This window comes from Mytilus edulis, chromosome 7 (assembly GCF_963676685.1).
Source record: "Mytilus edulis chromosome 7, xbMytEdul2.2, whole genome shotgun sequence".
NCBI classification, from domain to species: domain Eukaryota; kingdom Metazoa; phylum Mollusca; class Bivalvia; order Mytilida; family Mytilidae; genus Mytilus; species Mytilus edulis.
In genome coordinates, this window is record NC_092350.1 from 46,204,223 (window position 1) to 46,228,454 (window position 24,232).

At 30.9% G+C, this 24,232-nt stretch overlaps 1 protein-coding gene across 1 annotated transcript in view; it reads left to right on the forward strand.

Moving 5' to 3' along the window:
* The first annotated feature begins 1,572 nt into the window (after window positions 1–1,572).
* LOC139483155 (transient receptor potential cation channel subfamily M member-like 2) overlaps window positions 1,573–24,232 on the forward strand; it is an 85,289-nt gene continuing 62,629 nt past the window's right edge. The window contains exons 1-13 of the mRNA XM_071267190.1: window positions 1,573–1,663; window positions 6,799–6,831; window positions 7,768–7,845; window positions 8,604–8,654; window positions 11,520–11,588; window positions 15,314–15,454; window positions 16,168–16,206; window positions 16,779–16,829; window positions 17,669–17,840; window positions 19,015–19,130; window positions 20,188–20,211; window positions 20,633–20,680; window positions 23,344–23,425. Coding sequence (XP_071123291.1) covers window positions 6,817–6,831; window positions 7,768–7,845; window positions 8,604–8,654; window positions 11,520–11,588; window positions 15,314–15,454; window positions 16,168–16,206; window positions 16,779–16,829; window positions 17,669–17,840; window positions 19,015–19,130; window positions 20,188–20,211; window positions 20,633–20,680; window positions 23,344–23,425 — 886 coding nt within the window. The 5' untranslated portion in view covers window positions 1,573–1,663; window positions 6,799–6,816. The remainder of the gene's footprint in view (window positions 1,664–6,798; window positions 6,832–7,767; window positions 7,846–8,603; window positions 8,655–11,519; window positions 11,589–15,313; window positions 15,455–16,167; window positions 16,207–16,778; window positions 16,830–17,668; window positions 17,841–19,014; window positions 19,131–20,187; window positions 20,212–20,632; window positions 20,681–23,343; window positions 23,426–24,232) is intronic.

Below are 24,232 nucleotides of genomic sequence, written 5' to 3' on the forward strand. Positions count from 1 at the left end.
ATTTGAGAACGAATAAATGATAAAATTAGTATAGCTAAGACTGTTTTTATATTATTTTTAGTATAATATAATAGATGTTATATCATGATAACTACAACAGTTATGTATATGGTGACCTGAACTTAGGACTAGTGTAAAGTCAGTACATATATAATGAATGCGACATACCGAATTACACTATTTAACGGATTTGTTATCACATAAGCAACACGACGGGTACTACATGTGGAGCAGGATCTGCTTACCCTTCCGGAGCACCTGAGATCACCCCTAGTTTTTGGTTGGGTTCGTGTTGCTTATTCTTTAGTGGTTTATGTTGTGTCATGTGTATTATTGTTTGTCTGTTTGTCTTTTTTTCATTTTTAGCCATGGCGTTGTCAGTTTATGTTCGATTGCTGAGTGTCCCTGTCCCTCTGGTACCTTTTGTATCTTTTGTAAATATAATTACATAAGGTCTTTTAATCTTTTCACCACAGTATTATTTCATTATCTGAGGATCACAAAAAGTCACCATTTTTAGAGACGAAGAATATATTAAATAAATAGTCAAACCCATACCACATATAGTTGGTATCCGGTACTCGAGAAAATCCGGCAATTGGAGGAGCGCTTCAGCTGGTCTATAAACCAAACTTATATACTGGATCAGTGATAATTGACGTCAAACTAAACTCCGATATATAAAAAAAGACAAAACAAGCCTAATTAAGACAAGAGGTTGTTGACTTGGGACAGGCGCAAACATGCAGCAGGGTAAACCTGTTTTTTGATATCTCAATCCTACACCTATCGGTCTAGCCAATGTAGAAAAAAAAACACACGGTAAACATCAGTTTAGAACAAGGCAAAGTCCGATATCATAATAACTAATAAAAAACCCAATAAAATGACAATGATACATAAGTTATCAAAGGTCTCCTAGCAGCTCCTGACATTGCAGCTCCAGATCATGCAATGAAAGATCGCGCCTGCTCATTTTCATTTTGATCTGTTTAAACGAAATATATATTTTTTAACTGCATTTTTTTTTAAAGGAAAACTAAACAGACAACAGTTTTGACCTTTCTGTGAGCTTGACATACAGCTTTTGGAAAGAAAAAATAAACCACATAAACAATGTAGAATTTTACTTTACATTAGGACGTTAATTTTGGCAATTTACTTTTGTCTTCACACAACATTTACATTAAAAAAAAAACACTGATGAGCAATTTTTAAAGTCATAGATATATCACGTTCTGGTAGATCAATAATCAGAAGTCGGAATCATTTGGTCAACGTACAAGTTTAGTCCTAATTTAACTTGGTCGCATATTTCAAAATAAAAAAAATGCATTGAGGTAAAATTAAGTATGCATCTTGATATTCATATGTTTGCAATGGTTTTCAAACTTCATAATTTAGTCTCGGATGCATAATATGATGCACTTTAAAAAGATATGATTATAATTGGTTTATTGAATACCAACGTTGATTGTTGATTTTTTAAATGTCGTTGAATGGAGTTTGTTGTGTTAACGGATTATTTTTTACCGGTGCATAATTTAAATAGCATAGAGTTACTTATTCGCAATGCCTGTTCTGTCCAAGGTCAGTGAATCAATGTAAAACGAAAGTACTCGAAACATGGTGCGAATGTACGTATATTATACTGTTGGTAAAGGTAAGATTTGTCAGTTTATAAGTAAATTCAATACTTTTTGTAATGAAGTATCAATAATTCTATTTTAATAAAATACAGGTATAAACAAAATGTTGAAATGGAAATACATATCTTTAACATTTCAATAGTTTACGTTAATGTCAATCATAAAGATCACGATTTGCCCTTTTTTTCATGTTTTTTTGCAATGTTTTCCTTGAAAGCTAAACATTATGAAAAAATAAGAAATGATAAGAAACAGATAATTTTTATAAACAGTAACTGTAACGTTTCTAATTTTACTTCCATGTTGATTTTGTCTTTTTGATATTGAGCTTCTAAGTTTTTTTTTAAATTTATAAATTATCAAAATGACAATCGAAAGAATCCATACTTCTTGTACATTTCTAAGGTATTCGTCTAGAATGTTTTCGAATAATACCTATATATACTGATTAAAAAAAAAAAAACAAAAAAAACAACAAAAAAAAACAATGTCATGGCATTATCAGTATCCACTCATTTGACTTAAACATACTTTTTTCTTTTCCGAAGTTTTAAAAGGAATCATAAAACACAATGTGTCTTTTTGTCTGTGTGTACATGTTTTCAATTTTCTGTGTCGTTTTAACTTTAAGTGCATGGATTATATTTGCATGTTCTTTTCATCTACTAAATCCGAACGATAATATTGCAAATAATGCTATAGGGAAATTGATGGTCTTTTACCTAATTATAAAAAAAGAAACATGTTCGCGTTTTATTTTCATCTGTATGTATAACATTTAGCTTGACTTTTCATTCTGTCAACGATATGTATTAATTATTTCTATAAATTCATCTCCTGAACCTGATTTTAACAACAGTATCGCAAAGAATTCCACAGGACGAATGATCGGATTTAGATGTAGTGATGTTTCCCTGATTGTATTCTTTTGATACTATTTAATTCTTATTGTAAAGAATTGTTTTTGTTAAACAAATTGTTAGAATTACACGTTAAAATTAGGCCAAGTTTGCACCAGAATATTATTCTTTTGTAAGTCAAACAAAGACATGGATTTAAACATTTTGAATTCATTATGGTGATCGTTGAATAAAACAATTGTATTGTTAGAAAATACATAATAATTTCTGAAGGATTAATTAGACTTTTTTTAATTTGTTCCTGTATTAAATTCTTTTTCAAATTTATAATCAGTTTTTGTTGAAAATTGAACTGTCAAGGATTTTGTCATGAATACCTAATTTGACACTCAAAAAAGGAACAAAGGAATGACCCCGTCTTTATGTATTACATAACAACTGTACACGAAAATTTAAAAAATGTCTATATATAGCACGCCTGTCTACATGTTTCAATCTAACTGTATATCTTTTTTAGATCATTACTACTGTTTACTACTAAAATTTAACCTTTTTGCTATCGATCAGATGAACGTTCTTTAACATTATAAAAACCAACTCGTAAATATAATTTCAAAGTTATAACAATGTTCATTCCCTTTCACTAAATGCTGCAATATGTTATTTAATAGTAAACTGTAACATATATAATTTTGTTGTTGATCTCGCGAACAATCTCGTTTTATGAAGAACCAGACTCGTCACAACTTTAAATAAACTGTGGAAATTAATCATTAATAACTTGTATTTGTAATATATTTTTTTCAAATTTGGTTGATTGAATTTTCAACAAGCGATCGAAATTTTTATACATAAAACAAATAGAAGGCTATTTGTTTATATAACTCGAAATCTAAAATAATATATATATAACCGTAAATAAACCAAATTGAATCCTTCGGAATTTGTCCGATGTTCAGAAGTCTTTTACATGAATATGTATATGTGTATTCCACACATTTGCATTAACCTCTGTGTTTAGTGCGAAACGGCCAAATATAATATGAAAACCATTGATAAAACATATTCAAAGAATAAAAAAAACTTTGTCAACTTCTTTTATATCATGTTGATACATATCAATTATTTCCTGTTGCTCATATATGCATCTAATTATTGCCAAAGACAGAGATTGGAAATGTTAAACGAGGATTTTTTCCATTTTTTTTCTGTTTATCAGCAGATATTGAACACTTGGCCCATTGTATGCAAAATGCATGTATATATATATATATGTAGGACTCTTAAATGCGACGGAGACGCTAAAGTACGATGGTCACGCTAAAGTGCGATGGTCTACGCTAAAGTGCGATGGTCCGCGAAAGTATAGACGTAATAAACGTACTATGGATTATGACGTGAACAGTCTTTTATACAAACAAAAAATGAACATGCCGAAAGATAAATTTAGAATATTTGATTAACAACTTTAAAGCAAATGTCCATGACTTACTCAATTTAAACATGATAACCGTGTTTTGTCGGCTGAAGCAAATGTGGGTTTTTTTCGGTGCTAGAAGAAGGACTTTTTTCCTGCAGTCGACCATCTTACTATACAGATACAAAAGTTTACGCATAAGTATCCTTTATCCTGTTTCTAATTTAAGCTAACGGATACATTGGAATCATTGTTGATGTTGCAGTTTACTTTGCCGTCCCCGTTCAAATAGTGTCGATTTTAATGAAAAGTAAAGTCGGTAAAATAAAGGTACGTCATGTTTCCATGCGTAAATCATAAATTGTCTGCTAAAAATTTAGAACGAATTTTGTATTTGTAATTCACAATGACGACTTTGTGAGGAGATGTTCATATAAGTGATAGACTGTGTGAACGGCAAGCTACACCAATTATCCAAATAAGTGATACCGGCCTGAATTAAAAAAAAAACAACATATACAGGATATATAGATTTTTGTCACACCTAAATTACCATATAAGCAATTATTATGTGGTCGTTTTTATTAGTTTAAACAATGGTCACTTAAGCCTACCGGTAATTATAAAGCCTTTCAAATATGTCATAAACCTTGTACTAGCTTTCGCAAGAAGACTATTTTTTTAAATTCGTGTTCTTTAATACTTGAAGCCCTTTAACATTACCCTTTTAGTCCATCGCACTTTAGCGTGATAAACCATGGTCCTTTAGCGTAGACTATCGCACTTTAGCGTGACCATCGCACTTTAGAGTACCATCGCACTTCAGAGTCCTACATATTTATATATAAACAACTCGTCTGAACATCAACCCCACAATTTTAGATCTGTAAATTTGCTTCTGCAAATTTTGTGTTCTTCCCTGGCTTGGATTCGAACTCATGCTACTGAGATATCGTGACACCAAATCGCCTGAACTGTATCCGGCGCGCTTGATCACTCGACCACCTGGGCTTCACAATAATAAATCTTTCGTTGGCCGGGTGTGAATATATATATATATATATAAATTGCGGTTTTTATCCAACGCAATCATAGGTTTGAACGTAGTTTTCAATTTAGACTTGTTAATATTTTTTCGTTTGGGCTTGTATCATATTTTCCCTTCGGTTTGAATGATCCGTTCATCCTATATTGACTCTTAAAATTCAAGAGTCTATCTTAAATTGATAAATCCAAATACGTTTCGATCCCTAACATCACTGCAGAAACATTTATTGTCGAAATCTAGATCTGGTGTACAAAAAAATATTGACACCTTATGTTTGTGGCATAACATCTGGGCCACAAGTTTATTGTTTTCTGTTAAGAATTAAATTTATATTAAGATCCATTTTGTTACATCTCGTATCAATTTTATTTGGCAATCGCCAATGGCAGTCAGCGGGGTTAAAGAACATCAGTTGTTCAACCTGTTAGTCATATGCGTTTTGTTTAAATATACTTTTTCACTTTTTTGGTCCTTTGGAAAATGTTATTTATGCTGTATTTAGAACCTTCTACAACGAAATTTGTTTACATGCACACGTATAAAAATTGCGGTTTTTATCCAACGCAATCATAGGTTTGAACAATCAATATAGACACAACACGAATAAATAGTCACCTTCAATGACTTCGTTGATCAACACTATGTTTGTCTGTGACTCGACTTTCGAGTGACATGCATATGTGGTCTGATTTTATTTTTATTTTTAAATTTGTCTGATAATCGACATGTATCTTGTTATTAAGCGTTGGTTTAAATAGCAAGTAGGGCGACGGTTGATACATGTAATGCACGAGACGCCTACAATGTCGATGCAACCGGTTATGTTTGTTTCTTTTTTTCAACTTTATACTAAATATATTAAGTAAAGATTTGCCATATTTTATTATTGATACAGTGTACACTCACACTCTTAAATCGATAAAAATGATTTTTTGTTATACTATAATTTAATGCATATTTGTATTTGTTTTCCGTTTTTTCAAAAAAAATAATTTATGAGGATTTGTTAACCGCAAAAGATTTTAAAAGCAGTAAAACTGTATACCTTAGAATCAGCATGAAAATATGATTATTTAAAATCCAGGCCCAAAATAAAGTGATGGTACTTTCATTTAGTTACGAACCAGCGTATGTGTCAGTTCATTCGTAGAAACCTGCCAAAGCATTAAAAAAATACGATTTCCAGGTTGACTCTTTTTTTCTTTTTTTTTGTAAGTATTTGCCAACGTTTTTTACTGCAATTTTATCTTTGATCACAAATGTAATATATTAGGTGTTGCAGAATAAGAAACCAATATGTTTGACGTCACGATAAAGGTCTGCGACTTGTTTTCGAAAAAAAACAATACATTTATTTCGATAACAATGTGTATAGTTTGTGGATCAGCAAATATAGAGCGCATGTTAGAAGAAAAACAATTATGTTCTGCAATGTGTGACCATCTAACTACAATCTAAAAAATCATGTTTGCAGTACTTTCTAAGGATCAATATTTTCAAATAATCAATATGTTATAAAAATATGCACATTGTGTTTTGTTTTGTAAACACAAATTATATTTTAGAACCTTAAGATACAAAACCTCTATAAATATAAACTATATATCCCTTTAGCAATATGATCATGCTTAGCGATAACAGTTTAGAGTAAAACTCATTAAAGTTTGCAATATTTCATTTGTGATTCACATATTGGTTTAACATTTCTTCAAAATGAAACTTATTACATGTAATTCAATTTTAGTGTCTGTGTTTTATTTGTATATTTATAAGCAACGTTCAGCCCGGAGGATTATAAAGACAACTTCAATTTATTGATTGCAGGTTGACAATGCACTGAAGATGGCAACCATAGCAGTAAGATATAATTAATATTATGTGTGTTTGTGTGTAACTTAAGTTTAAACTAGATGTATGCCATTTTAACGAAAGATGTCAAATATTTATATTGTGTTCATTGCTGCGATATAATATAATAATTATAGATTGTCGTTGGTTATCTCAATGGGACTATTTTCTCGCTTGGACTGGTACGCAATCGATATGAGACGACCAATGATAATATGTTTGTCTGGATTTTATCTATAATGACGTTGTTAATTGCATTGACAAGTGCACATGCTCCTTAAGTTTCTAGTGAACAAATTTCATATATCTCTACTGTGCTGAGAAACAAACTTATCAGTCAGCAAAAACAAAGTAAATTGCGTAAACTATCGACAATATCAATGACCAGTCAATATTTTCATATCCCAACATCGAAGAGATACATTTGCTCGTTTATTAAGTGTACGTGTTCTTTTTTTATTAATATTACCGAAGGTTTTTTTAATTACAAATGGCTTTTAACCACACAATCGGTCTGTAGATGTAGAGTGCGCAATTTATGAACATCAATAGACCAATTTTGTTGAGGTGCCTTGTCGTTATCTGCTTTGAGTTCAAACGGTTCAATTCACATTTGTTTAAAAGGCCAAATAGAGTTAGAAGTTGAAGAGCGTTGAGGACCAAAAATTCCTAAAAGTTTTGCCAAATACAGCTAAGGTAATCTATTCCTTCTGATAAAAATTCAATTATAAGTAGGTAAATTCTTTTTTAACCGTAACTTGAAAGACCTAGGAATTTAACCAAGGCTGTATGAAAATATATATGTTGCATTTATTTTTGGGTTGCATTGCAATGAATAGACAATTCTCATGAAATAAATGTCTTTTCAAAATGTTGACTTTAACAGTCATTGGTTGTATCAGTATGTGGATATGTGATAAATATAATTTCCTTAATCTTTTTCAGAATTCCAACTTTTTGAAATATTCGAGATATTTTCCAAATCATCTTGAGTATGCTAGCCAAGTACCTAGAGATTGGCCGGTAAGTTGTAGTCAGAGATATATATATATATCATATAAATAAAGGCAATAGTAGTATACCGCTGTTCAAAACTCATAAATCCATGGACAAAAAACAAAATCGGGGTAAAAAACTAAAACCGAGGGAAACGCATTAAATATAAGAGGAGAACAACGACAGAACATAAAAATGTAACACACACAGAAACGGACCAAGCATCAGACTAAATCCCACGAGAATGACAAATATAACATCAAAACCAAATACATGAATTTGGGATAGACAAGTACCTTAACACATCTTATCGCAATGAGAAATAACACTCAAAAATAAAAGAAATCAAATGACGCAACGTTTAAATGTAACACACACAGAAACGAACAATAATATAACAATGGCCATATTCCTGACTTGGTACAGGACATTTTTGAAGGAAAAAATGGTGGGTTGAACCTGGTTTCATATAGAAATTGAAACTAAAAACAACTAGAACTTAATTTATGATCTCACCAGTATTTTACCACCTCAACTGAATATTTGCAGTTTTCCTCAAACCTTTTTCTTCTTCTTCTTCTTCTTTTTGTCGTTGATGACGTCATAAATGCAGTTGATTTATTGCACTAGTGCAATATAAGAATTTATTGCATGCTAACTTTTGATTACTTTCTGTGGGAAATGTTATATTGCTATGCAATAATATCATTTTTATCATTATTATTTTTATTACCTTTCCCTTACAACGATGGAATTTTATATGATGAGTACGATTTATTTAATAGGAAAAAAGAAGGCAAAAAAAGCCGAAGATAATAATAGTTGATTCCAAACCGGTATGTATCTGCAGTGTGATATTAAAATCTCTCTTTTTTGTCTCTTGTTGATACGGTAAATTAATTTGCTGTTATGGATATTAATTTTTGCGTATTGAGGTGAACACCTTTGTGTTCATAATAGACAGGTAGATATATACCCTGTAGCATTGGTTCGAATCATGGTTTCAAAATCCGGCGAGGGAAGAACAAAATATTTGCGATAGCAAATTTACAGATCTAACATTGTTGGGTTGATGTTTAGACGAGTTGTATATACATAATATACACAGCCATGTTTCACCATCACTGCTGGTGATCCGATGGATAAATCTGTTGTAGAGTTACATTAATTTGTAAGATCCTTTACTATAGATAATTTAGCTGATCTGTAAAAATAACATCTCCGTACCTTATATATCATGAACTGTAGTACGTTGCTAGATTAAAACTGACGTGGAAAGGTAACACCTTGCCACCGAAAGCTTCATTTTTATGAAGACCAGGTGGTCGTGTGGTCTAGCGGGACGGCTACAGTGCAGGCGATTTGGTGTCACGATATCTCAGTAGCATGGGTTCGAATCCCGGAGAGAAAGCAAATTTACAGATCTAACATTGTTGCGTTGATGTTTAGACGAGTTGTATATACATAGCAAACTATGCATTCATTTGGAGTTGTAAATAAAATAATCAGGAACTTACATGACGTGATACAACGAGACCTTGCTGCATACAATAAAAATACTGTAAAATTACATTGTTTAACATTGTCGCACCTTGAACGATTCGCTCGTGTATGTAACAACGTATTAGATTTTAGCGAGAGAAATATATGTTTTACTAGAAAATTATTACACCAGGGTTTTTGATATCACAAACTAGTCAAAACATTTACTAAATTTGATCATCGGTATAAGGAAATAATTCGTAAATATAACTCAACATGCAGACATCTTATGCGTTCAGGTATTTCACATCCAATCTTTTATGGTAATATTCTTTACAAACCTGTCAGTATTCACATCAAAAGCTTACAAAACATTTAAACAGACTTATTAAGAAGGGATATAGTTACGATACTGATGTCAGGTCATTAAAAATTGCATATTTTGGCTTTAATATTGATTTACTTATAGGGTCTTTGCATTGGAACTAAATACATTTTTTTTTTAAACAGTTGTTTGCATGACACGGGTTATTTTCTTCTCATATATTTTATGATCGTATGATACTAAACCCCTAACGGGAGAGTTGTGCCTGATTTTCATATGATGAAGACATAATCTTTCAATCAGTTTAATTGGGGGCTTAATGTTTTGTAAAATGGAAAAGTATCTTTCTCAGTCTCAAAACGTCTTTTTTTTTGTTACCTCTTCTGACATCGGACTCGGACTTCTCTTGAACTGAATTTTGATGTGCGTATTGTTATGCGTTTACTTTTTTACATTGGCTAGAAGTATAGGGGGAGGGTTGAGATCTCATAAACACGTTTAACCCCGCCGCAATTTTGCGCCTGTCCCAAGTCAGGAGCCTCTGGCCTTATTTAATCTTGATGATTTTTAATTTTAGTTTCTTGTGTATAATTCGGAGTTGAATATGACGTCCATTATCACTGTATTAGTATACATATTGTTTAAGGGTCCAGCTGAAGGACGCCTACGGGTGCGTGAGTTTCTCGCTACATTGAAGACCGATGGGTGGCCTTAGACTGTTGTCTGCTCTAGGGTCGGGTTGTTGTCGCTTTGACACACTCCCCATTTCCTTTCTAAATTTTATTATAAAGGCACAATGAATGTTTGACAATCTTACAAAAAATACTGTACAATTCAAAGAAGTTCGTGCACTGCATCAACATCAATATTTGAAGTTGGTTATGTTGGTTATTATATTTTGATATAGTAACATATGACGGGAAAATTTGGTACAAATATATTAATTGTATACAAAACAAGTGATAATGAAAACACTTGAATAAACAAATAGCCAATTGCAACTGCAGTGATTTACAACATCAAACATGTCAAAAGACATCTCTTTCGTGGATTTTGAGTATGAGATGTGATTTGTTCTTGGTGATGCTAGACGATGAATGTAAATCATTAATGTGTAGCAGCTGTAAAAGACTAAAAGACTGGTACGACCAGATACAATTCTTGACTTCTTATGTATAGCACACCACTAGATTGGTTAATGGAAGAGCAGTCATACATGTGAATTCATGTTCATAACACGACGATCACATTTTTGTATGTCTTGTTTTCGAATGAAATCGGGACTCTCTAGACTTTGTTCATCTTATATATTGGTGCGGGATTTGTTTTACTGTGTTGATGCATGAAGATCAATTGGTGGCCTTGGACTATGTTCTGCTCTTGGAAGAGTTGTAGTCTCTCAGACATGAACCTCATGTCAATTCTCAATTTTAAATGTGAATGTAAACCTCTTCTCCTTTGAAATGTAGAATAAATTTTAAACAGAAACTTTAATTTCTTAAATGTAAAGATAAAGTTTCAAAACAGTAAAATTACCTTTTAATCTAACTTAACAGTTATACAATAATACAATCGGGACATCACTTGATGCACACAACAACTCTAGCATGTTTTACCTCGACTACACATTTGGGGTTTAGTATTGCGTTCATTATCACAGAACTAGAATATCTTTTTGTTGAAGGGCCAGCTGAAGGACGCCTTCAGGTGCGGGAATTTCTCGCTGCATTGAAGACCTATGGTGACCTTCTGCTGTTGTCGTTCTATGGTCGGATTGTTGTCTCGTTGACACATTTCCCATTTACATTCTCAATTTTATGTATTGTTTTAAATATTTGAGAATTAAATTGTATTAATATGAATAATATTTTAGTAGATGCGTCTATCTTTTTAGAATTATGTACTCTGTTTAGAGAATCTAGAACATATAGACATTCCTCCGATAAGCAAGTCTAAAGAACCTGTAAGTAATGTCTTATATAAAAATTGACTTATATATTAAAGCATCGGGTTTAGTTTTCGTAAGGACATTACAACAAAGAACGTACTTCAAACAGTATTACGAGATTTTTTGTTAATTTTTTGATAGAATACTTCATAATAACAATACATAACATAGTCGATTTGTATCAAAATGGCAATCAAGTATTAAAATGATTGATTGAGTATTTGGTAATTTCATTTTAATGTTGTGTCGTTGTTCTCCTCTTATATTTAATGCGTTTCTCTCAGTTTTAGTTTGTTACCCCGATTTTGTTTTTTGTCCATGGATTTATGAGTTTTGAACAGCGGTATACTACTGTTGCCTTAATTCAACAGGAATAAAGAACCAAAACACAAAACGTGAGCATCTAGTTTGATAGCGACTAATTTGAAAATTGTAATGTATAAAAAGTAAAGGGAAACACTAGAATGAAATACATGTACTACTGACTGAAAGTAGGAAATTTCGAGGCGATAAATGTTATTAAAGAATGGTGCATAATGTATGTGATATTATTTAGCATGCAACACTTTGAACATATATCATAAAAGGAAGTCTGAAAATAGAAAAGATATTGAATACTTTGAAACAGCACTATACATTGTGTGGGTTAATGTAAAACCAGAAAGAATTTGCTCATTTAAAAAAATAAAAAAAGGCGAGATGTACATTTAATTGTTGAAACCACAGAATATATCATTTTCGAAAAGAATGTGAAAGTGTACCTTCATTCAGCGGTAACATATTTAACACCAAAGAAATAATATGATAGTATGTAATCGACAGTGAATACAAATATTAACTGTCATATTAGTACACCTTGTTGTAAAAAAAATCAGTTATATTTCCTTGTGTTTACGTCGTTCTACTAATGAAGCAGTGACTTTTTTCTATTGAAATATTGATCGTTTTACAATAAGAGCTTTCATTTACAAGCAATGTACTATATTTTATATATTGGAACGGTTCTGTTTATTTTATTCATGCTGAATTATTCGCATCATTGTCCTTTTTATTAGATGGATTGCTGTCAAATTGGCAATAATACCACATCTTCTAAAAAGCCAATCTTTACAAAAAAATCAAGCTATCCATTATCATCTCGTGGCTTCCATCATTTTTTGTTGATCATCATTTACCTACTTTGAAAGACTATTATTACATGAATAAAGTGCTTTGATAACAATGACTAAAAAGAAAGACACTCAGCCATAATCATCAGTGTAGGTTCAACCAATATCATCAACAAGGCTAAGAATAAAACTTAGATGCAACATTCATGTTTCAAAACATTAAATATCAATAAAATCTAAAGGGAAGAGTTCAAATGTAGGAATGACAAAATGTACTTACTGTTTGTTAAAACTTAAGTTGATTTCGTATTAGATTTGTTCAATAATATGTCTTTCATTTATAAAACTGTAGTTAACATAACAGCAAAATATAAATGCAAAAATTACTCACTTTTTAGGATAACATTGTCCGTATAACAATTATGCTTATTAATTATTTTTTTTATCTCTTTAACATGTTTAACTATATAAAAAAGCATAAAAATAAATTGTGAAATAGAAAGTCCCCAATCAAAAGACGGGAATTCCAGACTGCTAATGTAATCAGCAACACATATGTAGTACATACGTTTATATTTTATTTGCAGACTAACAGAAAACGGAAAAAGGTATAAAATTTTATGCAATTACCAGAATAAATATAAAGGTAACACTATTTTAATGATGTTCAAATCTCGTATATAGGTTAGGAAGAGGTCAATCAGGTTTAAACAGTTAAAGAATCGCTTAAACTGCAAAAAAAAGCGGTTGACTTAACAATGTAATCTTCTGCTACTGAGCTTGCATCACTTATAATTTTTTCCCAGTCAAAATATTTCAAAATCAGGAATAAAACACAGTTAGGAATCAGACAGATGAGACGACTATGCTGATATCTTATAATTTAAAATCGCAAAAATCAGACTGCTAATAAGTTGAAACAGCGCTACATCATATCAGTGAACCAGTTAGTGATGGTACTCTTAAACTTGTAAAGTTTCATTTTCATTCGGTTTCCTTCGTAAATCTGTTGCAGTAATTGCTGTGTAAGAAACGCACTCTGTATTTTTTTTTAAACCGCATCCTGTAAACATGCAAAAGAATAACGTAAGACTTAATATACAGCAAACGAACACAGATTGTTATTAGATTGTTTTGGACTACTACAAGCAATTAAGCATGAAATTATTGTTATTGGAGTGTGTTATAAGTAGTTCCACTTTATCCAAATTTCAAATCTTATTAGGGCAATTACCAAAACAATTTTGAACTCTTAATAAAAAGTTTCGTATCTATTCTTAATACTTTTTCTTTTTTTCATACTGTGATGGTATGTAAGAATTGAATGCTTCTTTTTGTAATTTTTTTGGGGTGTAAATGCGTTGACCGAAGTACATTTTGCAAGAAGCGCGGAAGCGCTTCATTCTAAATATGTGCGCACGGTCAACGCTTTTACAACCCTACGAAGTTAAAAAAAACGAAGCATTGAATACTTATGATTACATTTTATAGCTAGGATCATGAAAACATGATTTTTATCCTGTGCACTCTATCATGGGATCTTGTGTCATAATGAATGATAAATTGTATTGTGTAATAAAATTGACTAAGGAATAACGCGAGATTGCAGAGTAGCTAATCAGAATTACCTATTATAATGAAACATACATCTAATGTAATTATATCTTAATAAAGTCTTATTTCTTGACTTAAACTGAATACAGATGCCTACATTATCAATAGTACAATATTAAGAGATTGCAGAAAATTGCAAGTATCTATCTTCAGATATTGACGAAAAGGGGCTTTCGTAAATATGTATCAGAAGTAAAGGCATATACTTTCATTCAGATACAATTCAATTAATTTTGATAGTATTGCTTTGTGATGCATACATCTTAAAAGAAACTTGTAAACTTGAAATGTTTTTTGTCAAAATTGATAGAATTGCCAATTATAGGTATACAAAGCTTACTAAAAACAGTTCGATACATGAACTTATGGAAAATTGCTGCAAAATACTTATCATATATCGTTCGAAACTCTTATTTTCAAATCTCATGAGGTTAAGGTACATTTCGACCCTATGATTTAAAACAATACGGGACACTTGCATTACATCTCTATTTCAATTTGATTAAGCAGATAGGAGAATGAGCTTCCAAAAACTAAGAATGTATCCCTTAACAAACCCAGTCGTCATGTTTAATTGTTTTTTTTTCTAAAACAAATTTCTACATGGGCATACAATTTATAAACATATACTAACGAATTGCAATTTAACCAAGTATATAAAACTAAACAATCATTCTCTGATTTACCGGTTATATATTGATGACAATATGGTACCTGTGTTGTGTTTATTTGATATTTAGAAAGTAACGTTTACATTTTTGGTTACTATTTTTCGTGTTGAATAAATATTTAATGTACATTCAAGACACAGTAGTGTCATTTTTGTCATTTAGAAACCTCCCTTTCCTTTCGTTTGTATACTATTGTGTAACTGTATTATACATATGCACATATAGTAATGTAATTATGGATATGACCTGAATCAAGAGGGATTCAATACTTTTCAAAGTGATATACATCAATAAGAATACAATGTTACAGTATGATACTCGTCCAAAATTACTGGATGTTTTATAGCATCCAATAGCTACAACATCTGCCAGTCAAACAGACGGATACGATGCCATACAAACATATACACAAACAGACGAAATAATTCTCCATGAAATAGCAACTCAGACTGAGGATGAAGATGTTCCAGATAGCCAAAAGGCACACGTAATTATGATAAACATAGCTGAGCAGAAGATGTATTATTAAAATAAAAAATGAATTATATTCCTTCAAAATTGAAAAAGAAGAAAATTCATTGCCAAGGAAAGAGAGAATTAAAGCCAAAAAGAGTTATATTAATTCAAAAATACCAAAAAGAGCAGGCGGAATCTTTCGAAAAAAGGAGAAGTGTGGATGTTTGAACTTTTGCTTCATAGAAAGCGAAACGATTCTACTTTGAATATAACTCCTCTCCACCCTCCCCTTCCAAAAACTACACTAGATAAAATAAAACACGAGGAACAGTGCTAAGAAAGTTCAACTGTCTTATCTAACATAAATAAAGTTGCAATAATCAACAAACATCATATAATGTATGAAACAGTATTCTATAATTGAGTTTGGTAATGGGGAAAATGTCAATGAGAAAAAAAAGACACCAAAGAGCAGACAACAGCGAGGGCAACCAATGGCACTTCAACGCCACAAAAAAATCAGTCCACTAAACTGAACGTCATAATAAACTCTAAAATATAGAACATTGTCGTCATGATACTTTTCTTAAGTAAATTAAAACAGATTTAGTGTTTTTACACGTTATTTACCATTTACCATAAGAAAACAGATAACTTGTAAAGGTCCAAGAAATCAATAAAATACAGATGATATGGACCGTGTCTTTAGTCTATCGAAATTAAAACATGGTCTGTCATTTTCAGAGAGTTGTTGAGGAACCTGAACAGGTACCTACATTTGAGGTAAAGATTTTTTTTTCATATTAACAATGGATTTGCGATAATTTTTTCATTGCTTTTGTCATTATATTAATGAATACATTTTCGGTATACTTATTTATGAAAAATTGCTTCAAAATGTTATTAAATTAGCGCCTTCCTATTCATCATGCTCATCAAGAATGGGTGCCTGTGTACTGTTATGTACAAAGTGGTACGTTCAGTTTCTGACTGATATATGGTTGCGCAGATATATCCAACTTTTTTCTGGTTTAATCACCTTACACTTAGGGAATATTTTTTTTTTGTCTTTGGAGAAATAACATCAAAAATAGGTGCACACTGAATAATCCGCGTAGCGGGTTATTATTAAGTATCGCCACATTTTTATTATTTTATTTTGAATAGACAGAAAACATATTACAGTCATATCTTGAAATATAAATTTAAAGTCAATTTTAAACAGGCGTAAATCATGAAAAAATGTTGATGACGTCACGGTCACAATATATTGATTTAATAATGTGCAAATTCTCAGACTTTTGTCTAGAAACCTTATATGTGTTTTGATTATTTACGTAACTTAATGATTTTAGCGTGTGGAACCTGTACAACAGTCCTCGAAAGGGGTTGCACAAGACGAACAGGTATATAATCATAGTAAATGACAGAAGAAGTGGATGTGTTTGGTCACTTTGATTTTCAAAATTGATAAGATGCAATGTTTTGTTATTCTTTTCAACTCTTTTCTTTTTTCTAACTTTTGCGACGTTGATAGCCAGATTTTAACGTATGCTTTTGGATATCCGTTTGGTATTGTTTACACCTATTAATTAGGTACAGTACTATAATAATGCATGGTACTCATGGTACTGATAAAATTATCGTTACAAAAGTAGATATCTCTAAACATATGTTACGCGGACATGCGAAGTAATATCTAGAGTTTAAGATATCAAAAGACATAACATATTTTTTCATAAATAAATGGAAGTTTACTCCAGGAACTGACACTAGTGGGTAATTGTCACTGGTGAGGATGTTATCGTGACTATGCATGTATAAATATAAACGTGTATGTTCATATGGTCTTGTATTGCACTTACCGTTTTTATCATACTAATTCGAATAGTATAACGAATGTGCTATACCACATGTACCATAAATGCTTGTTCAATTCACATGCTTGATGATGATTATTCATATAGACATTGCGTGCTTAATATGTAGTACAAGAGAAAGAAGTATGTGAATGAAAATTAATTGTCAATGGAGAAATTATAACCAATATGTTTTTTCTAAAAAAGATATTTCAAATATAAGGCAGTTCATACTAGACAAAAATTCGATATCAGAAAATAAAACAATGTTTTTGAGTACGCATGTCTTAATAAACACTGTATACTAGTATTTGATCCCAATCTAAGATAACAATTGACTTAAATTATTTAATTTGTTCAATCCATAAACACTTTTATTTCATTAGCCATCACAAATTCCGACACCAGAGGAAAATTGGGATGATTTGAGAAATTTTGGAGAGCCAAGAATAGTTGTATCTGTAATAGGTGCTTATAATGAATGTACGCAAACGTATGAGTGGGCCGATCACTTGCTTTTAAAGAATGCCATTGCGCATGTCGCAAGATATTCAGGAAGTAAGTTTGTACATTCAGTTTATTTGTACAGTTTGATAACGTTTTAATCATTTGGAAAAAAGGTATAGTAAAAAGAAATATCAAATCGCAATAAAATTAAAACCTGTGTCTTTTTAAAATTTTACTGCGTTTGATATTCAATAATAAATGCTGCATTTTTAAATTATGAGATGTATCACTTCTAGTAAAATTGCACAATGATAACACAGCCAGAACAACAGAATATTTGAAAATGTCACAACAATAAAACTATAACATATCCAGGGATCTTAAAAAAACATTTAAATACAAGGTGATTGTAATCGTTTATTAAACCTTTATAAGTCATTCTTCATTTAAACAAAATAACGAAAGTTGGTATACTTACCAATTAAATATATATCCACCAAAGTTTCCATGAAGGTGATGTTTTCAATTAAATGCGAAAGTGCAGCCTTCAACAAAGGGAAAAACACATAACGCGTCTTCAGATATAAAAGGCCTCTTTATCAAAAAAGGAAAAAAATCTTTTGGTAAAACTGTTTGATTAACAAAAAACTTTTTACTCATAAAAACCAACAACTACCACTGAGCTAGTACTCGAAGTTCCTGATTTGAGACATGGTCATTAAGAGTGTGGTGGGGTAAAACGTGTTTAAGGCGTATAATTCGTTTTTAACTAGGACAGTGGTGTAACAGCAAAACATGAAAATGAACTACACATATCAGTTGGTAAAGGGTAACATAATAAAGATCAATACATAGCAAGAAAAAACATATAATATAACCAAGACCGGACTTTACAGGGTATTTATACATCCCTAGTAAACAAAACAGACACGAAGTACTGATATTAGATTTCTGGCAGTTTCTGGCAGTTGGTTTAAACCCAATAGCAACTTATAAAACAGACCATGTATATAAGACAACAAAACCAACCAATACACACCCAACATTATTCTTAATTGGCAAATTTATACATTTTTTCAAGATACACATATATCATCTGTTTTTCTTTCAGTTCAAGTTCTGTTCTTTACTAACCACTTTAAAGTTATCGTATTTAAAAAAAAAAAAACTCAAATACAATGTACACATATCTTAATTTTCCTGAATCACTTCTCATAACGCGCTATAGCTAACGTCGTATAAGGATTCACAATGTATATATATAATGTGTGTCTCTTTTAAACAGGATGTGGGTTTGTATTTAATGAGAAAAACACAGATTTTGTAAACAGTGTTGTTAGCAGAAGTTGTGTTATAAAAGGTTTACCACAAAAATATGGATACACCTCAATGCATTTTTCTGTAAGATATTTTATGTTGATAGTATCTGCATATTTGCATTTCATACACAAATTTCTTCACGCATGTTTTATGACGGAATTTAAGACGGAAATCAGGCTAAAAGTTATCGAACCATTCCGTGAATCACTAACAATTTTCAATATTCAAGTTGACATATAGTAGTTTAGAATTAAGTTATTGTAAAATGTACCAAAGGTTTCATCGAGAACAACCCAATTGAATTATAAGCGCACACAGTTATGACAAAAAGTTTTAACATTGACTTATACTCAAAATTTTACACAGAAAATAGTAAATGCACAATATACTGACATTGAACAGGACCTGGACGTGTTTTTTTTGGAAAAACTCGAAGACCTATAATATATTAAAAGTTACTTAATTTTTGGTGGTTTTGATTTTCTAACTGTTGTAATATTTGGCTCCAATGGTACTTCTGATATAGACAAAATTACAAGCCATGTACTGTTAATGGAATATGACAGTTATTATCCATTCGTTTGATATGTTTGAGATTTTTATTCTGCAATTTGATAAGGGACTTTCCATTTTTGAATTTACCTCGGAGTTCATTAATTTTGTGATTTTACTTTAAAAACCCGTTGGTTGGTACTACTCCTGGTTTCACCCCTATGGTTTTTACCAGCCCAGTTATCAACACTTTTGAGTTCAGATTACACTAACAGAATTATTCACGTTTTATAAAGTTATTGTGTATACAATGATGAATCAGATTTATCGTTCTCAATGTATAGCCTAAGATTTATTTGGAACAATTCTCTGATTTACCTGATTTAGGCCTTATAACTTTTAAAAACATAAGAGCACCACTTATGAGTTTTATGTAGACAAAACACGCGTCCGTTGATCTAAATTATAACCCTAGCATCTATGTATCTCTCTATATCAAAATTTCAAAATAAAATTATTAAAAAAAATCAAATAAAACAGAAACTTTTTAAAACAAATAAAACAGAAGACATCAGTTGAATACATGTTGAACTTAAAAGTATTTTACTTATAACCTTTAGTAAAGTAACTTGTTTTGTTTTTTTAGGACAGACCAAAGAAACACAAAGCAGTAAGTAATGTATATAATATTTTACAGAAAGTTTAGATTCCATTGGAAAGTGTGATTTTATAATATAGGCAAAAACAGAATCGTTTTATATCTCTAAGCAAAAAATATATGATCATTTTTCAACTCATTTTATCATAAACGATTAGTTGTTCAAAAGTATTTCCAGGATATTATATGATCAAATGATCGTTTCAAATATAGTGAAACTATCAGTATTAAAATATTATAAGGCAACAAAGGTGATGTTAACAATTAGAAATTGCCGGAAATGAATGGGTACATGGTTGTGCATCCTTTAAATAACGTACAGTGGCCAAAAAAATGCCTGATGTTTTTTACCACTTACAAATAATATTGAGAAGATGATCAGCTAGTTCTGAATTTTAATAGAATCTTGAACTACAACAATATTTCTCTTCAGAAGACTGACAACCAGCATACAGTTAAAACCAGTGAACATTATGAAGATGTAAGCTACGTTTGTACAGATTACTCATTATGTTTAATTTTTTTTAAATACCAACAACTTTAATATGACAAAGAATCTATTACATTATCAAAACACTGAATAGACATAAAACGACCGAAGAATACGAACCCTCATCAATGCTTTGGGTGTTGTCAATTTTTCGTAAGACATTCGTAATCAATTGTATACAGAATCAATGTTAAAAGATCTACATCCATGTTATCAATCATAGTAACGTGATGGAAAATCAATGAAATCATATGAAGGAATGAAATATAATATGGATATATTTCATAAAGATGTTTGTTTATTTTAAACTTGTAAGATATCAAAAGTATTGTGCAGCAATATCCCCCTTGTTTCAGTCAATAATTGTGCATGTACCTCTTATTAAATTGCACAATGGAATGATAAAATTTAAGAAAGGATTTTAAACTTATGAATTGTGAAAAAACTGACACTACTGACACTACATTAAAAACGACAAAAAATAAACAACAGAACACAAAACAAAACACAAAAGACTACGACTTTGCAACCAATAAACTATCCGTTTACGTAATATCAAAGTTTGTTGAAATATTCTCCAATAAACATTTGTATCAATACATTAGGAAAATGTCATACGATTCTGTCATACAACCTCTGTGTTTGCAAACTATTGTACTAGATTATAGTTCTCTAAGATCTGTTTATGGTGTAACACCACTAATTCAGGCCCGGCCAGAAAGCACATACCAGAAAGTAGTACATATTTAACACAAAATAGTTCCTACGCATGAGTGTAACTTTCAAAATATGTAGAATATTTAGGTATTTTTGGTATCAAATGAAAGCTGAAGGACTGGTGATCATTGTAGAACACTTTTGGACTTTTAATTTTGAATAGTAAAAAAACTGCACCAAATTTTAAAAAGAGGGTACATTTTGTCTGTTTGTCAGATCTGAAGTACCTGTTTTGGTACATCTGAAGTTCCGGGAACCAGTTCTTTCTTATATGCAATGTAAGGTATGTTGATTTTTTCAGTACAAGACACCATAAAGTGTTGCTTTGAAATGCAATGATTGCCACTTTATTTGAACTTAAAATAAAAGAGGTGTGCCTGCTTGAAACGGAGGAATTTAACATAGAAAGCAATGGGACCATGAATTAGTGGTGTACTTCCTATTACAGAGAATCACCAGAAATCCAATTTTTAGAAGTTGTACCTATTCCAATGAAAATAAGTCAAATAGGATGTTAGTAATCATGTCTAATCATCTTTTTTGGGTCAACCGTCCTGCTTATGGGAAATTTAAGCTCTTAAATTGGCATACTCAAATATGTTAGCCTTTTATGGTCATACAACATGCATGCAGTTAAGACTTGACTCCAAGTTCTCATTTTTGCATTTTTTCTGATTCAAATCAATAAAACATGTATTTTATGACTTGTTTATGGAACAAAATAGCTCTTGGTCAAAATAATCTCATGATTTTTCAAGTTTTTTTGTTTTTCTTATGGTAGCCTTTTACAATCTAGGCAAATGGTATATACTCATATAAGAATTCTTAAATCTCACTGTACATGTAATTTTGGACCAGTTTAGCAAGTTATCTAGCTGAGGGATATATAAATTGCTCTTATTAATCTATGTTTTACCACAGAATTATATTTCATGCAAAAAAAAAGCCTTTTTTCAATTTCAAGAAAAAAGGGGGGATAATTTCTCATTTATGTCTTAAGTTTGGACTAATGAATTGTTATTTAATGAAGAACCTCTGATAAAAATATGACTATTAGTAAGCACATAGCTTTCCTAATAGAAATTAATAAATAAAACAATGATATTGAGAATAAAAAAAATATATTGGCCAATGGTAATATACATATGCAGTTTTCTTTGAATAACCCATATGTTACTACCAGTCCAATTTGAGCTTTAAATTAATAAAATAGTATTTGGACTAAGGCTTTATATGTTTTTTATTGCTTGAAATAGATCATAGAATGAAATAAAGTAATGCTCAAGTCAATATAGCAAGTTTGGTTCTGTTATAGGTGTAACACCACTAATTCAGGCCCGGCCAGAAAGCACATACCAGAAAGTAGTACATATTTAACACAAAATAGTTCCTACGCATGAGTGTAACTTTCAAAATATGTAGAATATTTAGGTATTTTTGGTATCAAATGAAAGCTGAAGGACTGGTGATCATTGTAGAACACTTTTGGACTTTTAATTTTGAATAGTAAAAAAACTGCACCAAATTTTAAAAAGAGGGTACATTTTGTCTGTTTGTCAGATCTGAAGTACCTGTTTTGGTACATCTGAAGTTCCGGGAACCAGTTCTTTCTTATATGCAATGTAAGGTATGTTGATTTTTTCAGTACAAGACACCATAAAGTGTTGCTTTGAAATGCAATGATTGCCACTTTATTTGAACTTAAAATAAAAGAGGTGTGCCTGCTTGAAACGGAGGAATTTAACATAGAAAGCAATGGGACCATGAATTAGTGGTGTACTTCCTTATACGAGTGTATTCCGAATTAAAGGAAGATAATACGTAAGGGTAAAAACACATATATAATTTAAGTTACAATAGCAAACAATACACTTGCTGAAAACAGTAATATTCTATATATTGTTATGTTATAAACACAATATTAATATTGTTTATAGCTTCTGGAACTTGAAAAGCATATCAACTCAGAAGGTTATGCATCGTTCAAACAGGGAGAAAATGGATCCCAAATGTTGTCAAGTAAGATATTGATTTGTAAAAAGACACATTAATCTTGAAACAAAATATATTCTACTTTTCTATTTGATGTTATAAATATGCTGCTCAAACACACAAAGAACATAATTAATGGACAAACTAGACAGAATGCCATCTGCTTTATAGCTATAACTAAAAACATATTAGTAGTTGTAGTGTAGACACTTCCCCGTTTTATTGTTTGCTTAAGGTATGTTTATATTAATATTTATCGACCTTTCAATCTTGCAAGATCTCACTGAGTCATTTTAAAAGGAATACATAAATGTACCAAACGTGATAAAATTCTAAAAACAAACATTCATTAAAGTCATACAACAGTGTCAAGGCAATACAGATTTTCTTAATATGGAAGTAAGACTTGAGAGATACATTGAAGAAACTCAATTCAAAACGAGTTGTTTTAAACATATATTTGCATACAAAAAATAGAAAGGTGTTGTAGTATTGCCAATGAGACAATTTTCGCTGTCGCTCGTGGTACTAAATGTAACATAAATGTCCAGCACGTGGTAAAATCAGTATAAATTCAAGCCCCAATGAACAAAAAGCCTGATTAAAAAATAAATGTCTATAAGAATGCATCCAACATCCATTGCAACTATTATAAAGACATCAGAAAAAATGACATTGTTAATGGCAAGATACAGGTATTAAAGATTGCAGAGCAATGAATGTGCAAATGTATATAAAGATAGTATTTAGATTGATTTAAATTTATACATATCAAATTCAACATTGATTTGATAACAAAAATATTTAAAAATCGTTTCACATACAGTATTGAAT